The 24,425-nt window shown below is 42.8% G+C and overlaps 2 protein-coding genes across 7 annotated transcripts in view; one reads left to right on the forward strand and one right to left on the reverse strand.

The window, feature by feature from the left end:
• The first annotated feature begins 211 nt into the window (after positions 1–211).
• mindy1 (MINDY lysine 48 deubiquitinase 1) lies at positions 212–15,030 on the forward strand. The gene is made up of 10 exons (XM_076301718.1): positions 212–381; positions 943–2,475; positions 4,905–4,962; positions 5,615–5,679; positions 6,491–6,649; positions 8,690–8,792; positions 9,755–9,897; positions 10,623–10,820; positions 12,662–12,832; positions 13,423–15,030. Exons 2-10 carry the CDS (start codon positions 1,720–1,722, stop codon positions 13,495–13,497), a joined length of 1,728 nt encoding a protein of 575 aa, XP_076157833.1. The 5' UTR covers positions 212–381; positions 943–1,719; the 3' UTR covers positions 13,498–15,030.
• Positions 15,031–15,653: 623 nt separating this feature from the next.
• Positions 15,654–24,425, reverse strand: part of pleca (plectin a) — a 144,364-nt gene continuing 135,592 nt past the window's right edge. For all 6 annotated transcript variants that reach the window (XM_076301717.1, XM_076301711.1, XM_076301714.1 and 3 more), the window contains exons 33-35: positions 17,123–24,239; positions 16,807–16,908; positions 15,654–16,492 (exon numbers count right to left, since the gene is read on the reverse strand). In XM_076301717.1, the coding sequence (XP_076157832.1) occupies positions 17,916–24,239 (6,324 nt within the window). In that variant the 3' untranslated portion in view covers positions 15,654–16,492; positions 16,807–16,908; positions 17,123–17,915. The remainder of the gene's footprint in view (positions 16,493–16,806; positions 16,909–17,122; positions 24,240–24,425) is intronic.

The following is a 24,425-nucleotide window of genomic DNA, read 5'->3' on the forward strand; positions in this document are numbered from 1 at the left end:
TAGTCACGCAGATCATTTTTTAAACCACTTTAAAAGATTCACAGCCATTATTTTTTAAGATTAGGAAATATTTACCTTTAAAATAATTAACATTAATTGAATATAGGACATTCAGTATCAAAATATTGTGATAACAGCCCACGTATGACATCATTGTTTACTAGGCCTTCCCACAGGAAGTGGATCTGGTGAAAACAAGGTTGCGTTGCGTAGACTCATCCAACACAGAGATCGAAAACTCAGCAGAGCGCAGAAGTGGAGACAAGTGCAGATCAACCTGTCGTGCGAAGCGATGTACTGAACAGTTCATGGTTTATGCCTGACTTGCAGCGGGGAGTCACAGATGTAATCATCATATGTTTCACTTTTTGGCCAAATATGGTGAGTCTAAACGATTGGCAGTATAATCAAGTTACTGCTAGATTGCCACCGTTAGCATGTTAGATGCTAGCTGGCTGACACCCGACCTGCAGCTGCACTCAATGGCATCAAGTCATTTGCTAACGGGTTGGAGATAATAAACATCAGTAGCCATGTCATATTCTTTAGTGGAGGTATTCGTTTCTAACCGTTTCTGCCTCAAGTTTGATATCCATAAATGAAAAGAAAAAGAGATTTTAAAAGGATATTATGTTAAAATAACGGTTTTACAAACTTAGCCAGCTAATGTCAGTCTTCCAAAGTCAACTCCAAGCTCGCATAGCCTACATTTTACAAAGCTAATGAAAATTAGCATTTTGTATAGCTCTTCACTTTGTTGTTCAGTGTTTATTAGTATTGGATGACTTATGACCGTAGTCTCAAGATCCGAAAGTGTGCAGCTCTAAGTAAGCTCTATGACATTAGGATCAGGCATTTTCAAAGTAGTGTTTTTGTGTGTTAATGGTCGGTGAAGTAGTTTGGCTTAAGACTAATCAAATTGTTGATATTGGTTTGTTTCAGATCCTTTGAAGAAAATTGTCATCATGCAGTGGTAGCCAAGGCAACAGCTATTTAGGAAAACACACTATTCATGTTGAAACTTAGCCAAGTTCGACTGTTGCTGGCGCGGATATTTTTCTCCACACGCGGTTGAAATAGCTTAATCATTGTCCGGGCCATGTTAGGTCACTATGCCTTGCAAAGCAAAGCATAAAGGCAAAACAAGCACTGGTCTGTGTAAAATTGGCCTCTGTATGTGCTTCGTCAAAGACACGTTGTTTTACACTAACGAATGTCTCTGTTAATATTAATGATAAATAACTGAATCTATTTATTTGTCGCCACTTTAGGTGTATAGGGATTTAACAACAATGAAAGAGATTTTGTGAACTCTGTATCTTATAAGTATCTAGTAGGTGTCGTTATAAACTCGCAACAACTAGTCTTTTGAGCTTCACTGATCCACTGGCCATCCTAATAACTTAATGTATCTGTAATCCAAACCTTGAGATGTGTATTCACATGTGGGGGAAAAAATGCTGAAGTGGGTGAGCAGTCATTTGTTTGTCAGAGGAGACACCCATTTGCATCTCTATAGCTTGTGAGTGTTGTAGAAGATTTTTAAAAATGTGGTGGCGTCTAAATTAGCTGTCCATTCTTTTTTCAAACTGAAGCTAATTCCTATTCTCAGGGGGTCTTAAAGTTCAAGGTTTTGGTGGAATAAAAGGGTTTTGAGAATTAAAAAAATACATTGGCCTTATTAATTTCATCTGAAGAGCTTCACCAAACCCTTCCACAATGACCGAATCTAGTTCAGAAAAAGTGTTAGGGGATGCCCTGAGTGTAGGTAAAGAAGACCAGCCGGTGAAGTCTGAAGTTTCTAGTGTTGTGGTGGGTCAGAATCAGAAAGACTTGAAAGTTGGGGACACAGAAGAAGCAAACCAAAGAGGACAGGATGTGTACCCCCTGGATGAAGACCCGCCTTCAGTGGAAACCCCACCGGTGCGCTCTGGAGACCTCTTGGATCTGGACGCAAAACCAACAGAGCGTACTACTGCCCCTGCTCCACTGGAGAACGGCCAGGCGGACGATGGCCTGTTGAACGTGACGCACGAGCAGCAGGTGGCTGGGGAGAGTTCAGAGGTCATCGTTGGCCAGAGTGATGATCAGAGCCAGTCTGGCGACACTGCCTCCTTCTCCATACCCAGTCTGGACTTCTCAGAGGGCAACAACGGCGTGTCCGTGTCCGTGGACGAGCCGCCGTCTTCGTCCTACTCGGCCCTGGGAGCGGACGCTGGGTCTCTGAGTGTGGAGGCTGCGTGCCTGGCTGAGGAGGCTTTGCCACCTGGGCCCTCCGGAGTGGTGGCGGCGGCAGCGGCAGCAGCGGCCACGGCTGGTGGGGTTTCCACGGAGACAGAGGTGCCGGCCATGCCGGCGTACTACTTTGTGAAGTGGATCACCTGGAAGGAGAAGAAGACGCCCATCATCACGCAGAGCGAGAACGGACCCTGCCCCCTACTGGCCATAATGAACATCCTGTTCCTGCGCTGGAAGGTAAGCAGAGCGTTTTCCATAGTACACAACTCCTAGAGCAGAGGTCTTCAACCTCTTTTTCCTCCGAGAGCTACTTTGACAAAATGGACATGGCCGATAGCTTTTATGTTAGTAGAAGCATGCCATGTATTCACATAGCTCACCTCCACCCAAAACCCGCTGAATAAGATTTGTATGCTTTTTAAGGTTCTTTTCAACTCATTTACCTTCTCTTTTTGTAGACTGTGAATTTGATTTCATAGGAAACGTGTTTTCCAAGTGACTGGGTTATCAGATTTATGAACATCTTCCTCAAACCTTTTGGAGAGCTACTTAGAAAGTCGCACCACCACACTGGACTATGCCTAATTCACACTTATTCATTCTTAGATAATATGGATGTAGTAATTGATTGACAAGTAGACTGCAGTGTAATTTGCAGTGCCATTTCTGCTGACGGTAAGCTTATCTTTTTTCATCTCTGAAATTGTCAGATGTAGACATGGTCAGCTGAAGACGTGGACATGGTCAGCTGACAGCAATCATCAGCACTGAAAGGGGATTTAATCTTGTGAGAAGAACTTAAATATGCATTTCAGAGGAGTTATCGCAACATTCTCTGGTATACCTCATGGACTACCTCATGATGTCCTACTGTGATTGAACATGGGTCATATTCCGGTCAAAGTGACATGCTGTGTGATCTGATTTCTCTCAGTTGTCTGACAGATGTCACTGATGGCATTTCTGTTGGAATCGGTAGACCAATAGTCTGGTCAAACAAGCCCCCATAACATCTTTTACATGGTAAAATTCAGAGACAGCCCAGCTCAGTCATTCCAGCCTCCTCACATTTACCGGTACAAAAAGCGGAGGTCTTATTACAGGCCAAATCATGTGTTTGGAAAAAAGTCTGGGATAAGTCTTTATTTGGGAAAAGGACAAGTACTCTGTTACGCTGGGGCACAAATGCTGCAGTCTGGCTCTCCAGGAAGAGGCTGAGACTGTGATGGGCTTAGTGACTGGCTGAAGGTCAGCAGTGTTTTTGTCATGGAGATTATAGTGCCAGATGTGGCCAGGAGAAGTGCTGATCCTTCGGCAGCCAGGCAGAAAGTGTGTGTGTGTGTGTGTGTGTGTGTGTGTGTGTGTGTGTATGTGTGTGTGTGTGAGTGTGAGTGATATCCTTCAGCAGACAAAAAATAAAAAGGCCGAAGCGCCGGTGGGGTTGGCAGGCAAATACTGTCTGTCAGGATCAGCAACACGTGTGAAAGAATCGACTCCTGGTACCCTGGTGTTCACATTGCGCATTTGAGCTGATCAACATGGAATATTAGTTTTGTGATTCAGTTATGCGGAAAAGATAGAAAGAGACATCACAAAAGGATTACTAATATTTTTTTCTGATTAATTCCATTGCTCAGCTAGACTATACAAGGCCCTACTGAATTGGGGGAAATTGAGGTCATTACTCACTCTGACCACAGAGTGATGGGCAATGGTGGCTGCATACTCAGTAACCTATTTCACACTGCAAACATGATAAAAAAAAAGTCTGTAGATCTTATATGAACTGTGGAATTCCTGTCAATCATTTCTAACTCTGTAGTAAGCTGACTCTAACTTTAACCTGACCCTAACAGAGAGCCTAAAGTATTTTCACAATGCACGCTGTGCCTGTATTCTGTGTGTTTGTATAAATATTTGACATGTCTCAACCAAATAATGTGTGACCGGATATTGTCCAGAGTAAACACTCACACACCCGAGAGGCCTCAAGCCACCAGACTTAACTTCTTGGCACTCTCTCTTTTCAAGTGATTCATTCACTTTTTGTGGTTTATATATAGCACATTATGCAATAGTCCATATACCATATGAAAACACAATATGACAGTCAACATGAAACAAAATAAACACAGTGATGAAAAATGAAAAGTGCAGAATTAAACCAGCCCATTCGTAGCCTAATTCCTATTGTAATGAGTTAAGTGCTGTCCTGCTGGGAGGATCGAGAGTATTTTTGTGTTTTGCTCTAGTTTCTTTTTTTGGGGGGGAGATGAGTACATGCATAAGCCCCTGTCCTGATGGAGACTCTCGGAATGATTAGGCCTACCTAGTGAGTGGCTTCATCGGAAAGAATGACTTAGACTAACATTTAGTTCATCAATGTTTATCAGTCATTCTGGACTCTCTCTGTCGCTCTTTTAGTTACTGTGGTGGTTGCTCAGTTACACTTTCGGTGTAATCTTAAATGCACATGCAGCCTAGAATGATATAATTTTTCATATAAGCACATAACACAACAAGGGTGCTTTTGGGAATTGTGAGCTCTGGTCGTGGACAGGTACTGAGGTACCGCTCTGAGATGTTGTGGCAGCGATGCTTTAAACTGATTGAAGATTAAGCTGAGGAGATGTGAAACTGACCTAATCTGGTTTCTCCTTCCCCAGGCCAAGCTCCCCCCGCAGACTGAAGTCATCACCACAGAAGACCTGATGGCTCATCTGGGTAAGTTCTAAGATGTGTCTGGTGTATTGCATCATAAAAACAAGCTTGCTACATGAAATGGGAAATGCCACCCATTTTGCAGTAATTGATGCTCAATTTTTTTCTTTGATCATATATGGTCAGTAGAATGATTCACCTGCTGGTCGCGCTAGCTCTCATCACTACAAGTAGGATATATGGTGGAAAGACACCAGCTAACATGCTAGCCAGCTTTGATTAGTCACAGTGCCAACAGTGCTACTTGTAGAAAGCTTAATTGGTCTGGAGAAACATGCCCTATTTTTCACAATTTTATTGTGGCGTCAGGATGCTTAAATACAGTCCTTTGTTTTTCCATTCCAGTCAGCTAACTCTGTCAAAACAAGTCAGCGTTGACGTCTGAGGTAGATTATATGGTGATGGCAATGGCAAAAACTGTGGTTGAGTGCATCAAGCTTTCAGTAGATATCTTTAATTATGCAGGATTATCCAGGGATGTGGGCAAGGCTTGCCCTGAATATTTGCATTGATATGCATTTCCTTGCCACGTAAATGTCAGCATGTCTTAAAATATCGTCTGTAACCTTTAGTTGTGTTATAAATTGAATTGCCAATATCCTTGCAGTTTTTTAAGGAGGCGTGTCAATTTTTGTTTCCATGTCTTATACAACAGGAGAATGTGTGCTGTCAATTAAACCAAGGGAGACAGCTGAGGGCATGGAACTGAACTTCCAACAGGTAAGCCGTATATCTTTTTTTTGTTGTTGCCTTTATTCAGATAGGAAAGTGAAGACTGACAGGAAGTAAGTGGGAGAGAGAGATTGGGTGGGATCGGGAAATGATGCAGGTCGGATTTGAACCTGGGTCCCGGTGGGACCCGTACATGGTATGGGTGGTGTAGCCTGTTGCGCCACAGCGCTCCCCCAGCCATATATCATAACAGAAATGAACGCACACTGTGTCTGCATACCTCCAGATTACTTATCAGTTGTAAGGTGGTGTGTTTGTAGGGAGGCAACATCTTATGTAGACGATGTGGGTGTACCTCCAGTCTGAATTTGCACGTGGTTAACCACATGCAGGATGTATGTCTACACAGTATAAAGTGACACACGTGGCTGTTGTTATTTGACCAAACATTGGTGTTGTGGCCAGTGCCTAGTATCAGTGGCTCCTAGAGTCTTACTGAAGAGGCTTAGACTTCTGGGATTATGTTTGCACTCAAAATACTCTCTGTATTAGCTGGGAATAGTGAGTGTAGTCAAACAAAACATGCTTCATTTTTTTCTATTGAAGTAATGCTGTGCATTTTGGTCGTTTACCTTTCAATGAATATCCACCTTCTATAGTAACCTTGTTTGTGAATTATATGAGGGGATGGATGTATGGACTGCTGATACATATGCAGACAGTATTACAGTGATTAATAGTGTTGCATAGTATGGCTAATATCACAGTGTTAAATGTCTATACATAACAATTAGGCTATTAGGCTTTTGTAAAAGCAAACACCACAACTCTTGTTTATGTTTCTGACCTATGCACACAGAATATGAGCGATGCCATGGCGGTGTTGCCCAAGTTGTCCACAGGCCTGGATGTGAACGTGCGGTTCACAGGGGTGTGTGACTTTGAGTACACACCTGAGTGCATCGTCTTTGACCTGCTGGACATTCCCCTGTACCACGGCTGGCTGGTTGATCCCCAGGTAAGGGCCCTGGATCAGTGAGAGTGTTGGCATATGGGTAGATTTCTAATTGGGGTAAAAACTTTGTTTCATGAGGCCTTCTTGAAATATCATTATATAAGTGTATCATTATGTAGGTGCAGTTTGCAAAGCTGAGTGCCTGATTCAAGGTGCAAAATTTAATTTAGGTTAAAATAAAAAAATCTCCAAGAGTGATGAGACCTTAATGCAGATTTCCTTGTGAATCACATGCATGTTGTTGTTACCAGCTTTTTGTCACATAGTTGTCTCTATAAAACAAGTACAAACAAAAACAGAAAATTGTAAATTGCACTAGAATATTGTTATGACATTATTATGATTACTATAGAATGATTGTCACTTTTTGCAACAGCACCAACTCCAGTTTCCAGCATTGAAGCAGCATGACACTGCAAAAGTAGAGCTCTGTTTTTGGTTGCGCTGACATTTACGGAAGCTGAGATGTAAGCGCCGACCGCCCACCATGGCTTTTTTTCTGTGGGGAGCCAAGCTGATTAGTTTCACATCAAGAACACAGGCGTCAAGAAGATTTTCTTCCCCCTCTCCCGGGGAAGTCCTGATAATCCCGTTTCTATTTTTATTGTTTGAAAACAAATAAATGGCTCTTACACGTTCATAGGAATGTGTTTCAAAATGTTTCTTATGCTCTGAAGCACAATAGGAAGGTCAGATAAAACCATAAAGAGAATGAAGACATTTTGGAAAGGAGAGTTTGACAAATATATCAGAATAATGACACAAGAGAATTATGAAACTAGAACTAGAATAATTCATTAATGGAATGTATTTCCAAGGTTGAAATGGATCAGCTGCTAGATAAGGTCAACGTGTTTCTGTTGCCCTGTTATGAGGGCTGGTGTTTGCCCGACTGCTGACTCACTCTCATTCTCAGGCCTGGGGCATTAGAAAATGGACGGTTCCATTACCTCTATTCCAGTCGTGTGGTCTCATTCCTGTCTTTGGCCTTTGTTAGATATGTACATTGTCTGGCGACTGTTGTCATGGTTGGTTTTTCTTGTTTTCCCCCTCGCATAGTGAGCAGTGCTAACCAGTAAGAAAGGTCATGCTGACAATTTGTCAGCAATGTCTGTAAACACACCCCTGCTGTTGAGACATCACAAGGTTTTTTATCATCTTAAAAAGGAGAAATACTGTTGTTAGTTATACACCCTGTAGTGATAACAGAAATGCAGAAAGCTAATGGTGACTGACTAATGGTGACTGTTTTTGCTCTTTATGTTAACTGACTGCAACTCATTCTAAAGGACTATCAGTTTTCGCACACACAACTGAAGCTTCTTTATCTGTAGCACTACTGATAGAAACTCCTGTAGGACCATTACCATTAGCTACATTACCAACTCTCACTGGCTCATACATCTTATAGGAGAGTGAATCCATTGAGGCCACTCTTAGACAAGCTAACCACACCTTTAGGGGATTTTTTGAAAAATCCATCAATCTATTTCAAGGGATTTTGTGATGGTCACTGATCAGTTCTTCAACTCTCGTTTGTATGACTTTCTATTTGGCTCCAGTCCCATGCCAGGTGTCAAGGGAGAATGTGGTGTGGGTGTGCAGGAGGACCATGTGATTGGAGAGTTGCTCTAGTTCAGTTGACTCTGGTTGCTGTGGGAAAGGAAGCAGCAGAGTCTGTGGTTACATGCACACACAGCTGTTAGTATAACAGAACTAGGCTATACTGTCACTGCCACCATTCGGAAATGACAAATACAGATCACACCATGTATCACCAATTGGATGTCTCCTATAATTTTGTGATCCTAAATGTGATCCTATGATGTATATGTGATCCTGATCATTTTTTGATCAGGATCACAACTTTGTTGGTTGCGATGCAATTTCCCATTTCCAACCAACTAAGTTGCTAACAGGTTAGCAACTATGGTTTTGGTAAACGCACCCCTGAATGTGTACAGCTACATGTTTCTGACTGGCGGTGTGAAGGATTTGTTGTGTATTGAGTTTTTTTTTGCCTGTGTTGGTCTCTCCCTTCAGAGTCTCGAGATGGTGTCGGCTGTGGGTAAGCTCAGCTATAACCAGCTGGTGGAGAAGATCATCAACTACAAACACTCCTCGGACAGCAGCCAAGTCAGTGAAGGTGCGGAAGCTTATCACCTGCTTTTCACACATGCTTACACAAATACGCACACCCACATCCAATGTGTGCAAACAGAGACAGACACACACACACACACACACACACACACACACACACTGAAGATCAACTGCAAACACTCGTCTGATAGCAACAACAGTGGAGTCAGTGAAGGTGTGGCAGCTTATCACCTGCACACACACACACACACAAACACACACACACCCACACAGACACACACACACAAACACGAACAGAACAGAACCGTGTGCCTCTCCAATACAAACAAACAAACGCGCACACACACACACACACACACACACACGAACAGAACAGAACAGAACAGAACCGTGTGCCTCTCCAATACAAACAAACAACACACACACACACAGAGAACAGTGTGTCTTTCCTACACAAACACATGTACACATCTCAGTCTCCCTGGCTGCACCTTAGCTTACCTCTGATCCCATTTGAATTACTCTGCAAACACACTGTAACCAGAACCACCGGGAACGGATTGGTCATCAACTCCCCACACATTCTGTCAAATCTAGTAAGGACAGTCTTTTTTAGATGTATATGATTGTCAAAGGCCAGTATACGGCTGATATGGAGGGAAAAGGCAGAGGGCAAATGCAATGTTTTATTGCTGTCTCCCTTTCATCCTGTAATTGTGTTTGTATGTGCTTGTCATTACTCCCTTTCTTATAACAGTGTCTAGTGTTCAGGCACAGGCGCCTTTTGTTTGCTCATCACATGACTCACTCCTCTTTTCTCCCTCCCTCACTCCTTCTCTCTGTCATCCTTCCCTCCCTATCCACTGCTTTCCATCTGTTCTCTCTCTCTCTCTCTTTCCTTATTGCTCATTTGTCCCTTATTTCTCTCTTCCTCTTTCTGCCTTTCTGTTTCTGTCTTTTCTTTTTCCTCTCTCTTCTCTCTCCATTGTTCCTGTCCTCCCTTAGGGTTGGTGGCAGAGCAGTTCCTGGAGTCCACGGCGACTCAGCTGTCCTATCACGGCCTGTGTGAGCTCAACACCACGGCCAAAGAGGGCGAGCTGTCCGTCTTCTTCAGGAACAACCACTTCAGCACAATGATCAAGCACAAGGTGCACATCGCCTGCCCACCCGTCTGCCTGTGCAATGGGCAGGGCCATTGTTTTAAGTGCACTTATGTGTACCCAGTGTCAGACATATCATACATTTACTATGGCATACATCTGAAATATAATCACATTTGTATGCACTATACATTATGTAGTCGCAGTAAAATACAGTAGTTGATCTTATGCATTTCTTTTTACATACAACTAATCAGAAAGGCAGATGAAATTGCATTTGTACAGTTCTTAAAGGCACACTATGCAAGATTTTCACCTTTATGAAGCCAATTTGATGGTAAACGAACTTGTAATAGGCGAATCGTTCACCTAGCATAGCTATACAGCATAGACGTAGCGAGTCCCTACTGAGAAAACCAGCCATGCAACTTCCAAGAGTGGCACCCCGCCCAAAACTCACGAGAATCTGAAACCTTACCTTGTCATTAGATATAGTTCTTTGGAGATAGTTTTTGCCTGTTGTTAATCCTTCACCTCCACAACATTTGAATTGTGTACAGGGGGGATAAGTTGCGAGAAGTTTGCTATTTACAAAAGCAGAGTAACATATAAATACATCGTGGCTCTAGAGAGAGCTCTAAATTTGCCAAAAATACCTAAACCTGCATAGTATACCTTTAAATATATTGTCTTGAGGCATGTAATGAACTCCCTATACTAAGGTCTTAATACTTTTTGACCTTTGGTGACCCTCGACCTGTATTTGACCCCAGGGGCATCTGTACCTGTTGGTGACGGACCAGGGCTTCCTGCAGGAGGAGAGCGTGGTGTGGGAGAGCCTGCACAACGTGGAGGGCGACGGGAACTTCTGCGACTCGGACTTCCGCCTGTGCCACCCTCCGCAGCGTGGCGCGGCTTCACCCACTGCTGCCGCCCCCACCCCTCAGCAGCAACAGCAGCAGATCGATCAGGTACGCAGTGCCAGACAAAAGCTACAGTGCACTTGCCTCTGTTGGGATTGGGGAATTATTAGGCATGCTTGAGAATGTTTTCCCATGCATGTGTACCTATGACTGAATCTCAAAGATTACTCTTAAATTGTTTTTTAAAATCGTTAATTTTTTTGTATTTATTGTTTGGAGTATTTTTAAACGTTTACATCTACGTTTGAGAGAGGCCCATATCAGATATCTGTGTTTACATGGTTCACTAGTTTGTAGAACACTTGAGACAATCCACGTGAGCACTAGAAAAAAATTGGTCACTGAAATAAAAGCAAACATATAGACGTCACTGCGAACATACAAAATAAGCTTGCATTAGGGTCAGTGGCTAGTTGTATACTTTCGTTTCCAAAGTATCTTGAGAAGTCTGCAAAATAGGCTATCGTTTTTATTTTGAGGCGAAAAAGAAAGTGGAGAGCCTACCGCCTTTAATGCAGCTTTTCCATCTCTGTTTTCATTTGAATTACATTGTTCTACCAGTCGCATGTTCATGTGAAACTGAAAGCAACATTGTATGGCATTTTCAATGATGCGCAAGTTGAAAATGACAGGAAATATTCAATCTGATTGTTTCGACTGCAGTCGCATTGGCACATATCCGATTCATATTGGATTTATTTCCACATATGAATGAGGCCTGAATCCGATCTGAACATACAGTATCAAAAAACAATGTTTTTTTTTTTTCTGTTTACTCCTGTTTTCTCCATGCTGCACATCGGAATTGTGCCACATGAGCAAATTGGGTCACATTTACAGTTTTTCCTCAGTCGCTTTGGTGCTTTTCTCAGATCAGAATGAAAATTCTCATAACTATTAATTCAACCTCCACAACATTTAGTCATTTGTGCACATCATAGTAGCAATTTCTCCTTCCTCTGAACAAATTGCAAATACTTTTGGACATATATCAGTTGCTTTCATACAATTCTCTGCTGTTTTATAACATTATCATTTGCTTATGCCATGTCAGTCAAAATGAACTATACTTATGGATGCTGAATAGTCGTTCCCAATAAAACTAATAGTCTTCATTTCATTGCTTGAGTCATTTCATACAAAATTGGTGAACTAGTTATCAAATTCTGTCACAATGCTGTAGAATTGCAAAGAGCATATACAGTAAAAATGTGAAACGTACGTATTCAGTGTCTTGTACTCACTTACTCTCCTAACTACAGCAATGTGTAACTTTACTGTAGTTTTCAAATGGCTGTACAAGTGTATAGTGCTGTCTTGAGCATGTTCAAGTAGTGTCACCGAGTTTTGACCTTTTTTTGCATTGGAAAACACTGAGAGAATAAACTGTCATAATGAAAACATGACGAATAGCCATTTGAATATCTTGTTCATAAACGATGGTGTCAAGACTTTTCATTTTGATGACACTGACAGTTTCATTGACATGAATACTTGCTTTTGAGGAATGGACTATCCATTTTGAGCAAGTGACGTGCTTTTGCAGGTTATCCACTAGGTTTTGCAGTTTGCACTAATTGTTTTGAGAAATGCACTAACTGCTGTGCAAATGTTAATAGGGATGGGGAAAAAAGCACCAAAGCGACTGAGAAAAACTGTAACTGATGGTCTAAATGTAGCCTAAGAATTCTTTTTAGCCAACATAGTAACTTGGCACAAAAATTCTTGGTTATATTCTGGCTTTCACATACTCCCTATCCTATATAATCTCTTATTTACTCTCTCTCTCTCTATCCTTGTCAGAACTACGTGGTTATGAACTGTAGCCTAAATGCCTGTCTGTCTCTCTTGCATCTCTCTCACTTCCTAATTCTCTCTCCCTTCGTTAGGACTACCTGGTGGCCATGTCGTTGCAGCAGCAGCAGGGTGTAGCCCCGGGGCCCCTGAGTGACCTGGAGTTGGCCAGGCAGCTCCAGCAGGAGGAGTATCAGCAGCAGCAGCAGCAGCAACAGCAACAGCAGCAGCAACAGCAGCTGTCCACAGCGTCCTCAGCACAACAGGTGTGTGTGTGTGTGTGTGTGTATTTATGGTAGCCTTGGACATGTTCATAGACTCTGTGTTAGAGGATTGCAAATTGCTGGACTTAACAAGACAAAATCTAAGCAAATAGCCAAATACTGCTCTGTGTCAGCCATCATAGGCAGTCTGCATGTATGGAGAAGGCGGTGCCATCTCTACCCCTGATAATATGTATTTATCCACTGATTTAGCTGATCATATGTATTTATCCTGATTTACCTGTAAAGCTGTAAGCACTTGCACAGTGTTTGTGTTGCTGTGTGAGACACAAATGGGCTCTTTATTAATATTTGGAATGCTGTGTTGTTGTAATCAGTATTGGTCATCCCAAATAAATGAATTAAATGTGTGTTGGGGGAGGGTGCTGTAAAGGGGAGCAGCTGTCCACAGCGTCCTCAGCACAACAGGTGTGTGTGTGTGTGTGTGTGTGTGTGTGTGTTGGGGGAGGGTGCTGTAAAGGGGAGCATGTTGTTCTGTAGACAGTCTCCGCATGGTGTGGATGAGTCATACTCTTTGATTGTTACCCGTGTTACAGGTTTGGATGTGATTTACATTATGTCATTGTTTTCAGGGGAGAGGCCAAGCCACAGCCCAGCAAACCCGTCGGCGGGACAAGAAAGACGACTCAGACTGTATCTTATTATAGCGACCTTGTTGCCATTCACGACACCTCACCTGTGCCCTCCAAATGCTTGTCTGCTTTTGTGGGCTAAGCCAAGGACTTTGCAAGTGCACTCTCTCTCTCTCTATCACACACACACACACACACACACACACACACTTATGCATACTCGTGTTCGTATACTCAGGAGAACCCATCTCCTCTGAGCGGTCATCTTAATGCCAAACCCAGCACCATCCTACCAGCTATGCCATAATCCTTATCCACAATGCCAACACACAGCACCCTCTGCTCACATCTTTGCCATCTCACTCCGCACCACCAGGGCGCATCAAAGAACGCCCCAAACATTGTAACATGGGAATAAAAAAGGAAGTGAAGTAGTACCTCTCAAAATGTGAGGCTCGTTCAGCAAAGTGACTAACTGCCATAAGCTGCTGCTATTGAGTCGTTACACTGCCTGCATCTCTCTCACCCTGGCCTGAATGGAGCACTCAGGTGTCCATTTAAAGCCTTTTGATTGGTCCATCTAGAATGGAATGGCCTGTCTAATTTAGTGGTGGTCATGGAAAGGGTAAGCAGTGTAGCGAGCCTGTGCCTGAAGAGAAGCTGTAGTAAATCTGAGAGAACCTCTGATTTAGACATAATTTGTGTTGTGTTTTTGGCTGGAGGTAATTAATGACAAAAGTGACACAACGGTATATTTTTTTCAAAGGTTCACCTCAAGTAATAACATAGGAGAGATAAAGAATGCTTTAAAAGATTTAGTAGAGATCCTAAAACACCATTCTCTCAATGAAGAGGACAAACTACATCCCCAAAATGATCACTAGCCTCACCCCTCTCCATGATCAGTTTTTCCCATAATCCACCTGTGTTCCCCAATACTAGGAAATCTCTATTTTTAGTATTTAGGGACATTGCCACGGTCATTGCTGAAGTGGGTGAAGGTATGGCGATCTGTGTTGAAAAGAGCTCGTCCAGTCTCCTGGAAGAAGGTGTGGACCATTTAGGCTTCCATAGTTGAAGGTCCGACGACTGCAGCTGGGGCCTGGTTCTCTTTTATGTGCACTCTTGGCGTGCTACTTGCTTCTTTTGTGAACAATTTTTGTCAACCAAATGGATGTCAAAACACCGGTACCAATAATGCGGTTATGTGTTTTGTTGTTTTACGAATCTCTAAATTTATTTTTGTTTTTGTTTCTATGCTTTCGTTTTTATTTAAATTTAGATTTTTTCTTTCTTTTGGTGTTTCAACAGCATATGTAGTGAAGAATGTTGGTATACAGAATACAAATATGTATTTTCACCAAATTATGCAGCCGTCACAAACAGGGGAGGCGGGGCCATAACACTACAGAGAGACGGGAGGAAGTAGTCCGCTGGACAGATGCACGTCGTTGGAGATGCAGATCGTTTTGAGTGACTTCAGGACCCTGTCATTTTAGGCCTGTCTCAACTTGATACTATGTCTTAATCATTGTTTCACTCTATTTAATTTGTCACGCCCCTCTCAGTAAAGACAATTTAAAAAAAATAAAATAATGAAAACACTAAGGTTTTTATCATTATTCACCTGGATTTTAGTATGTCAAATGCAGATTACAAAAGAAATTCAGAGAATTATACTACTTCTAGTTTTTGTCTTCTATGCAATGACATATGTGCATAGGTCTACTTGGAATGATTCTTTTTCCATTGGCCTGCAAGATGTCGGGACTCGGGAGTTGTTGCAAGTGCTTAGGGTGCTGACCTGGGCTTATGATATGCAGATATACCACACTTACCGCATATAAAAGGCAATATTCGCATCAGGCCTAGGATAATGACCTACACAGGGTAACACTGGCCTTTCACAGGTTATGGTAAATAATTAGAATGGCTCAGTGTTGCAAAAATAATCAAGAATACTCTTGAGATGGAAGTAGTTAGCAATAATTAACATAATTTCTGACATGGCTGGTACAATTACTTTCAATGCCATGATCAGTTGATCATAGATCAACCAAAAGTGTTTATACTTTGGTGTTGTGTAAGAAGACCTCTGATCATTTCAAAAAGAACATGGGGAAAAAAACAAGTAGTAGTGTGTGTAATAATGAGCTTAATTTCATGTCTGCAGCTCAACACAATACAAAACAGTTCTGTCAAAAGAGAAAGGAGAGACGAAATGCCCTGTATACAGTATATATCATTAGTTTATTTACATTAGGACATAACTTCTTCCTTTAAATATAGGTCTACCCATGCCTCAGATCAGTTCCCCCCCAACAGACATGTAGCTTAGCAAGTACTTAAAAAAGTCAGGTACAGCTGTTTTATTGCATCTCTTGAAATTATGTTATTAAAACATGCAAAGCCAAAAAATAGAATATATAATACGAAAATATATAATTGAAATGAAAACAAAATCTGAAGTCAGAGGGATGTAAGGAAGGAAAAGAAATAGCAATGGTGTAGGGCTTAACACAGACGTCGGTTCAAGTGACATAGCTTTAGTAACCTATTTCTACCACAAGTTAAGGAATTTCTTGAGTATCATCATCATGACTACTCCAATATGCTAAAACATGTGCAGTCCAAACCCAGAGTTTTCTTTCTGTTTGATCAAGTATTTTTTATGTTGTGCTATAGCTATTTAGGAAGAAAGTGCAAATTAGAGGCAAAATTATCTTGAAATACTGAATCTTGTATATTTATGTTAAAATGTAGGCATACCTAGATTTAGTATTCTCAAGTTATATCTACAATTGACAGTGCTCTACTTTTTTACCATGGAGAAAAATAAACTTGTAAGAAAAGCCTGTGCCAGTTGCTGCCGTGATTTAAACTGCTGACATTAAGACAATATTCTGCTAATACACTGTATTAATTCCAGTGGTTGTAATGGTACATTTTTATGTAAGGCTGCATAAAGACACTGAGCTGAAATGTAAATGAATACTCTCTTGAAAGCATCAGTGGATTCATCAGACTCATCTTCGAAGCATCAGTAGATTAGGAGGTTGGGAGGCAACACCTAAACAACAAACAAATAAAAAAGGGACAAAGGTTTATACATAGCTGCTTGCCAATTTGATTATTTCCCTCAATTTTTGTTTTATTTTATAAACAGTCAGCGATTCCACTGTGTGTGGTCAAAACAATTCGGTACAAAGTCCTGGCTCTGTAAATGTACACAAAGTAGCCAGGGCAGAGCCATGAACAATTCCAATCAAAACATTTCTTCAGGAGAAGGAAAGGGAGGGGTGTTTAGCTTGGCTGTTCAGCTCAAATATCAACAACCTTTTGCCAGAATCACAAAATCTGTCTGTAAGTCACCAGAGTATTTACCATAGACTCATTCATGGCGTCTCTGTAGGATATCAGGTCAAACATCGTGGATGATGAGATCTTCACAACATCTAATCCTGAGGTCCCTCTTGGCACAAAACACTGTGGAGAAATATAAAAAGGTACAATTGAGCATTTCAGTAGATCAAAAGCTAATTTCATTCAAACTCATTTGTAAGTTGCTTCGCATAAAAGCATCAGCTAAATTAATCCATGTAAATGTTAAATGTAAATTCACTGCAGAAGCATTTTGTTCAGTAGTTCATAATAAAGTTTAAACAAAGCACAAGCATACAGTAGAAGAGAGATCACTCACAGAAAGAAATGCAGAGATACTGGAGGCAGATGGTGTCTCTGAAGTCTTCCTCGAAGTTGCAGTTTGACAACAGATGGTATGTTTAGGATTATGGCATTTAGCAGGCTTTTTCCCTCATATCTGTTATGGCCTCAGTGACTCCTGAGAAGGCTTTTTACTTGCAGTAGTAACTGGGAACTTATCCGTCGACTATGACTGTCCAAATTCACATTGTCAGATGAGTGTTGGACATCTGTTGGTTTATTATGATTTCCAGAGGGAGTGGTAGAGCATCATAGTGGCATGGCTGTGGCATTGTTGACTTGATTGGTAGAGGATTCTAAAGCTTTGTTCCTTGAACCAATCTCTGGGCAGTGTTACATAGCGATTTGTGTTATTGTTTTATTCTGCTCTGCAGACAGTAGACTTGAGCTTTTATCTTTCAAAAAAAATGCAGGCTGTTAACAAAACGTTAACTTCTGAAAATAACTCTGACCTAACTTATGTACTGTGTACAATCATAGAAACAACATTTACATTTAATTTCTTGTACGGTGGAGGTCCGTTCTACAAATAAAAATGTACAGTAAAAATGAGAGTATTTATAATATGAATAAAATATTTTGGATGAGACAGGAAGAAGGTAGAACAAAATGAGCTTAAGTTAACTCAAGAAAAATAAGAGAATCTTCAAAATAAATGTAAAATTCAACAACAAAGTCTCAGCCAATAATACAAATATAAGCAAAGGCCCATAGCAACCACATGCAGAGCAGAATGAATGAATGAATGAAGTTTTTTTTTCCTTTTGAAACTAAGCAACTAATGAACACTGCATTGGAGGCAGAGTGAATGCAATCCCATCTTCAGAGCAACAGTTCCTGCCTGATGCCAGTGCTTTTAGGGCCATCCTCAGCTCATCCACACACAGCCCACCATGCTCTCCAGCAGTGTAGCGACGACCAAAGCTGGGGGAGGAGTAGGACGTTGAGGAGAAGCCCATGGAGAAACCGGAGCCGCCGGTGGCGTCAAAGCTACCCCGTCTAGAGCCTGACCTTGATCCAGTTCTTGAGCCCGGTCGGGAACCGGAAGCAGAGCCAGAGCCACTGATGCTATAGGGGCTGTACAAGCCTTTGCTCGATTGTGAGGAGGCTTCCAGCAAGCGCAGGCCAGTTCCTTCCTCGATCATGCTTCTCTCCATGGCATCCTTGTAAGAGATCTTCAGCTTTGTCTTGGGACAGGTGAGGTATTTGGAGTAGGCACTGACATCGCGTAGTTTCTGTGCAGTCCGTGCATCGAGAGTCCCTTTCTTAACAGCGTCGTCAATTGATACCCTTCCTTGGACTTCTGGTTCAATCAAACCCCCTGTAAGGTACTGGACTTCAAGGAATCGCTGGCCAGCTTCATAGTAAAGCCAGCCCTTCTTTAAGGCTTGAGCGGCAGACATTTTTGTTTTGGTTCTGGGATCCTCAAATCCGTTGTAAGCCTTCTGGGCCAGGTTTATGCGGTCGACCATGATCTTGTCCACAAGCCCTTTCTCCATTGCGTCGGCAACGGGGAACCTTTCGCCAGTGTTTGGGTCGATGATTCCGCCTGTGCATGCCTGAGCCTCCAGGAGCCGTTGGCCAGTGATGTTGTCCACCAGATTACGGTGCATGGCCTCTGTGACAGACACCTTTTCCAAGGTGTCCGTGTCCAGAATTCCAGCGACTGGGCCAGTCTCCTCTGTTGGATCGTTCCAGGTGGTTGCGGGTGTTTTGATTGAGGGAGTTGGGCTGGAATAGGATGAGGTGGAACCAAATGAGGATGAGCGTGAACGGAAGCCACTCATGTTTCCTGAGAGCATGTCAGCAAACTCTGTGATTGACAGCGTGCCAGCTCGGTATTGATCTAAAGCTGACTTGTCAATGAGCCCTTTAGAGATGGCATCATCAATGTCATACTGGCGTCCAGATCTACGATCGATGATCATGGACTTTACAACGCCGTCTGAGGAGGAGATGGTGATTTCTTCCCACTCACACTCCTGCTCTGCAAGCTCCAGGTAGGTTTGATGGTCAATAAGCCCTTTACGGTATGCCTCATATACAGACATTTCCTTGCCAGTCTCGGGATCCACGATCACCACTCTGCGTTTGCGGACAGACGATTTGGAGGATGTCTTCCTCTCACGTTTCTTCTCTTTCAGAGGCAGGAGGATTAGTCCAGTCTCAGGGTCAGTCATGCATCGCTCCATCAGCTGAAGATAGGTCAGATTCTCCTCTGTGTTGGGGTCAAAGAAGCCTTTGGTGTCATCAGAAGGGTCTGTAAGGATTTCGTTCATCTCCTGGTCGAACAGGCCCCGTTTATAGGCTGTCTCCACTGTCACACGGTGACTCTCCTCGGGGTCGATGATTCCACCTGTTGCTATCTGTGCCTCAAGGAGACGGATGCCGTGGTCTTTCAAGATCAGCCCCTTCTTCATGGCTTGGAACAGAGAGATCACCTTGCCAGAGTATGGGTCTTTGTAGCCAGTTACAGCTCGTTCTGCAGAGAGAAGCTTGTCTTTAAACTCTGCACCCACGACTCCCATTTTTACAGCTTCACTTACGTTCAGCTTTAAGTTTTTGATAGGATCAATGATATATCCTGTTGCTGCCTGCGCCTCAAGAAGCTCAAAGGCAGTTCCTGGCCTGATCATGTTCTTCTTCATTGCCTGGTAGATTGATAGGCGGTCTTTGCTAGCCTCTACGTAAACACCTGAAATACAGCTTGTACCTATAAGGTATTTCTGAATGGTTTTAGTTATTTCCTCAACTGATAGGATACCCTGCATCAGCCCATCGTAAGTCTTTTGGTCAATGAGGTGAGAACGAAGCAGCTCATCCAGGGTGATCTGCTTCCTGAGACCCTTGAAGAGTAGTCCTTTATCAGAAAGAGACAACAAATAAAGGCCACTGTCTTTATCCACTTTGCAGCGCTTGAGTAGCTGAGCGTAGGACACTCTCTCATCTGTGGTGGGGTCCACAAATTCTGTCACAGCATTGCTTGGATCTGAGAGTCTCTCAAACATCTCTTTGTTGATGTAGCCGCGTTGGGTAGCAACCTCAGTTGGCAGGTGGAAGTTGTATTCTGGATCCACGATTCCACCAGTTGCGACTTGAGCTTCCATAAGTTTTAGGGCATAATCTTCAGGAACCAAATCTTTCTTCATCGCCTGGTAAAGAGAAATGACCTTCCCACTGTAAGGATCTTTGTAGCCTGTAACTGCCCTCTCAGCCGATAAGAGTTTGTCATGGATTTCAGGGCCAACTAGGCCTTTGCGTACAGCTTCATCGACTGTTAGCATTTCATCTTTCACTGGGTCGATCATGAAGCCCGTCGCTGCCTGTGCTTCCAGAAGACTAATAGTTACATCAGGGTTGATGAGGTTCCTCTTCATGGCTTGATAAATGCTGACTTTGGTGAACGTGTCTGAGATCACACCTGCTATGCAGCCAGTGCCGAACAGATACTGCTTGACTGTTGACATCTCCATAACTTCACGGATAGTTTTCTTGCCAGCTTTCAGTAAGTTGTAGGTTTCTAGGTTTATGATGCGAGCGTTGTAGAGCTCATCAATGGTAATTCTGCGTCTGATTACATCACAAGACATGCTCTGCTCCGTCTTAATAATCTCCCTTTGCTCAATTATTTCGATGACTATTATGACCATTCTTTCCTTAGTTATCTTTCCAGTTCTATACTGTTCAAGAAGTCTTTGCTTTTCTTCATCAGGGAGCATGTTGGATTGCATGACTTCCCACAAGGACATTTGCTTTCCAGCAAAACTTTCAAGTGGAAGATCAACTGTGGTGGTTGCCAGGTCTGTCTGTGCCTGCTCCTCTGTGACTACGTAGGACTTCTCTTCCTTGGAAGGTGCTTCGGCCACAGCAAGTGGTAGGAGATACACCCCTGTGTCTGGATCTTTCATGCATTTTTCTTTCAGTTGCTTGTAAGTGGCACTCTCCCCTGTGCTGGGATCAGTAAAGCCCATGATGTCACCCGATGGGCTGGCAAAGGATTTGGCAACCTGCTTTGTGAGATAGCCCCGCTGAATGGCTACATCATTAGGGACACGATGGCTGTTCACTGGATCAATAATGCCTCCTGTGGCTGCTTGTGCTTCCAGCAGTGGGATGGCATGTTCTCGCAAAACAAGTTGCTTTTGCATGGCTTGCAACAGGGAGATCTTGCTACCTGTGTAAGGATCTTTATAACCAGTCACTGCCTTTTCTGCTAACAGAAGTTTTTCATGAAGTTCAGGGCCAACCACGCCAGCCTTAACAGCATCGTCAACGGTAAACTGCTGGTTCTTCACAGGATCAATGATAAATCCAGTGGCTGCTTGTGCTTCCAGTAGAGAGAGGGTTGTATCTGGAGTCAACATTTTCTGCTTCATTGCCTGGTAAACACTGACCTTCTCTTTAGATTTCTCCAGGAAGATGCCACCAATGACATCACCACCTTGTAGGTATTTTTTCACGGCATCAGTTCCTCCAATGTCTTTGGGTTTCTTTTTGCCTTGCTGGAGCTGGTCATACATTGACTTATCAATGATTTTGGACTCGAACAGAGAGCTGGCTGTTACCGGGCCTCTGAGCCCCTCAAAACTGGCCTGTGTTTTCTTGGTCTCATTCTCATCCATCATTGTGATCACAATTGTCATGATTCTTTCAATGGTAATTTGTCCTGTCCTGTACTGACGGATCAACTCAATTCTCTGCTCCTCTGTGAGATATTCTGAATGGATGATCTCCCAGATGGTGACTGTCCTTCCTTTGAAGGGCCCACTATGCAGTTCCATGGTGGCCTGATTGAGTGCATCTTTTGTCTGACCTTCAGTGTACTTGTGGTCCTCTTTTGACTTAATGGCTTTGCCTGACACTGGCAGCAATGGGAGTCCTGTCTGTTTATCAGTGATGCATTTCTCCTTAAGTTGTGCATATGTAACATTCTCCTGTGTAATGGGATCACAGAATACTCTGCTTGTGTCAGAGGGGGTGCTTAAGCTGCTTAAATCCTCACTGAAATAACCACGTTTGCAGGCAACATCCTGTGGAATACGGTAACTCTTGACTGGATCAACAATGCCCCCAGTGGCTAACTGGGTCTGCAAGAGTCGAACACCTTGGTCTTTGGAAATTAGATCTTTGTTCATGGCTTCAAACAGGGAAACTGTCTTTCCAGTGTAGGGGTCTTTGTACCCACTCACTGCTCTTTCAGCTGACAGCAGTTTCTCGTGGAGCTCTGGGCCTACAAGACCCGACTTGACAGCCTCGTCCACAGTCATTTTCTGATTTTTGACGGGGTCAATTAAAGATCCAGTTCCGGCTTGAGCCTCTAGCATGTTCAGTGCAGTCTCTGTTCCGATAAAACCTTTTTTTAGGGCTTGGTAGAATGGCATTTTTTCCTTGGTGGACTCGATAAACACCCCAGCAATGCTGTTTGTACCCTTCAGGGCTTTCTTCACTGCATCCATCTCAGAGATGTCCTTGACTAAAGCTTTGCCATTGCTCAATTTATTGAACAGGTCTTTGTTTATAACCTTTGAGTCCAGCAGCTCTGAGGCAGACACAGGGGATCTTATTCCTTCGAAAGCCAGTTCTTTGCTCTTCTCTTTATCCTCTACACATGTGATTACAATTTTAATGATCTTCTCGACAGTTATTTTCCCACTCTTGTACTGGCGAATCAGATCCCGTCTCTGTTCCTCAGTAAAGTACTCTGAGTTGATGACTTCCCAGATGGTCACAGTCTTTCCCTTGAATCTTCCAAATGGAACAGACACATTGGCCTTACTGAGCACGTCTTTGGTCTCCTCATCTGTGTATGTCCCTTCAGTCAGTGCAGCTTTCTCTGTTATGGGCAACATAGGAAGATTTGTTTGAGGGTCTGGTTTGCACTTCTCCATCAACTGCTGATAAGTGAGGCTTTCCTTTGTGTCTGGGTCGATGAATCCCTTCTTGTCTGCAGGTGGGTTTGAGAGAACTTTGTTGAGCTCATCATCTAATTGACCCTGTTTAACAGCAGTTTGTAAAGGCACCCGATGACTGTTGACTGGATCGATTATTCCGCCGGTTGCTAGCTGAGCGTCAAGGAGTTTTGTGGCCTGGTCCTCAGCAATCAGTCCCTTTTTCATGGCCTCAAAGACAGAGATTGTGTCACCAGTGAAGGGATCTTTGAATCCTGTTGCTGCCCGCTCCGCAGATAGCAGTTTATTATGGAGCTCTGGACCAACCAATCCCTCTTTTACAGCTTCATTGACAGACATCTTCTTGTTCTTTACAGGGTCTGTGATGAACCCAGATGCTGCTTGGGCTTCAAGAAGCATAATGGCTGTGCCAGGTGCAATCTTCTTCTCCTTCAGGGCTTGATAGATGCTCATTTTCTGGTTTGGTTCCACTATGAGACCACCAATACTGTCTTTGCCCTGTAGGCACATTTTAACTTTATCGGTCTTGCTAAGTTCTTGTACGGTAGTTTTTCCTTTCTTTAATTTGTCGAATTCCTTTTTGCTCAGTGCACCAATGTCGTGAAGCCTCTTTGCAGGAACCTTGCCTCTGATTCCATCAAAAGCTAAGGGTTCTTCTTCCTTTTTCCCACCATCCACAGCATCTGAGCCATTAAGGACTTTCTTTGTTGCCCCCACCATGGCCATGGTCACTACCTCACCCTCAGGAACCTTGTCAGTCTGAATCTCGATTTCTTTGCTGGATGTTGGGGATTTTTGTGCACCTTCAAGCTGCTGAAGCTTCTCCCGAAGCTTTTTGTTCTCCTCGGCAAGGAGCTTCTCTTGGGCAAGCTTCTTCTTTTCCAGCTCCTGCAATTCTTTCTGTTTGTTGAGCATTTCATCCTCTGCATCCTTCTGTTTCTTAAGAGCTGCATCCATGCTAACCTGCAGTTTTTTCTTCTCATCTTCCATTTGTTTCCTCTGGCGTTCCTGTTCATCTTTGAGGGCCTTTGCCTTCTTTGTTTCATCTTGCAGTTGTTTCTCCAGCTTTTTCTTCTCCTCTTCGATGGCTTTCTCTTTCTTCAACAGCCCTTCTTTTTCTGTAAGGAATGTCTTTTGCAATATGGTCTTTTCCTGCTTAATCTGCTCTTGCTGTGCATCAGACATCTATTTTAAAACAGAAACACAGAGTTACACAATATATAATAATATATGACATAATACAGGCAAATAATTTATGAGTGATTACTGGTAAGTTTATGTTACTAAAATGCAGACTATATAGTATGTTACAAAATTTGGACACTCGTTTTTCATGGCAATGTGCTCCTCATATCGTATGGCAATCTTGTT

Source organism: Alosa pseudoharengus, unplaced genomic scaffold, assembly GCF_046254945.1.
Source record: "Alosa pseudoharengus isolate Yale_2024_CS ecotype anadromous, Long Island Sound unplaced genomic scaffold, YU_APseudo_1.1 YU_APseudo_1.1_scf_23, whole genome shotgun sequence".
Lineage (NCBI taxonomy): Eukaryota > Metazoa > Chordata > Actinopteri > Clupeiformes > Clupeidae > Alosa > Alosa pseudoharengus.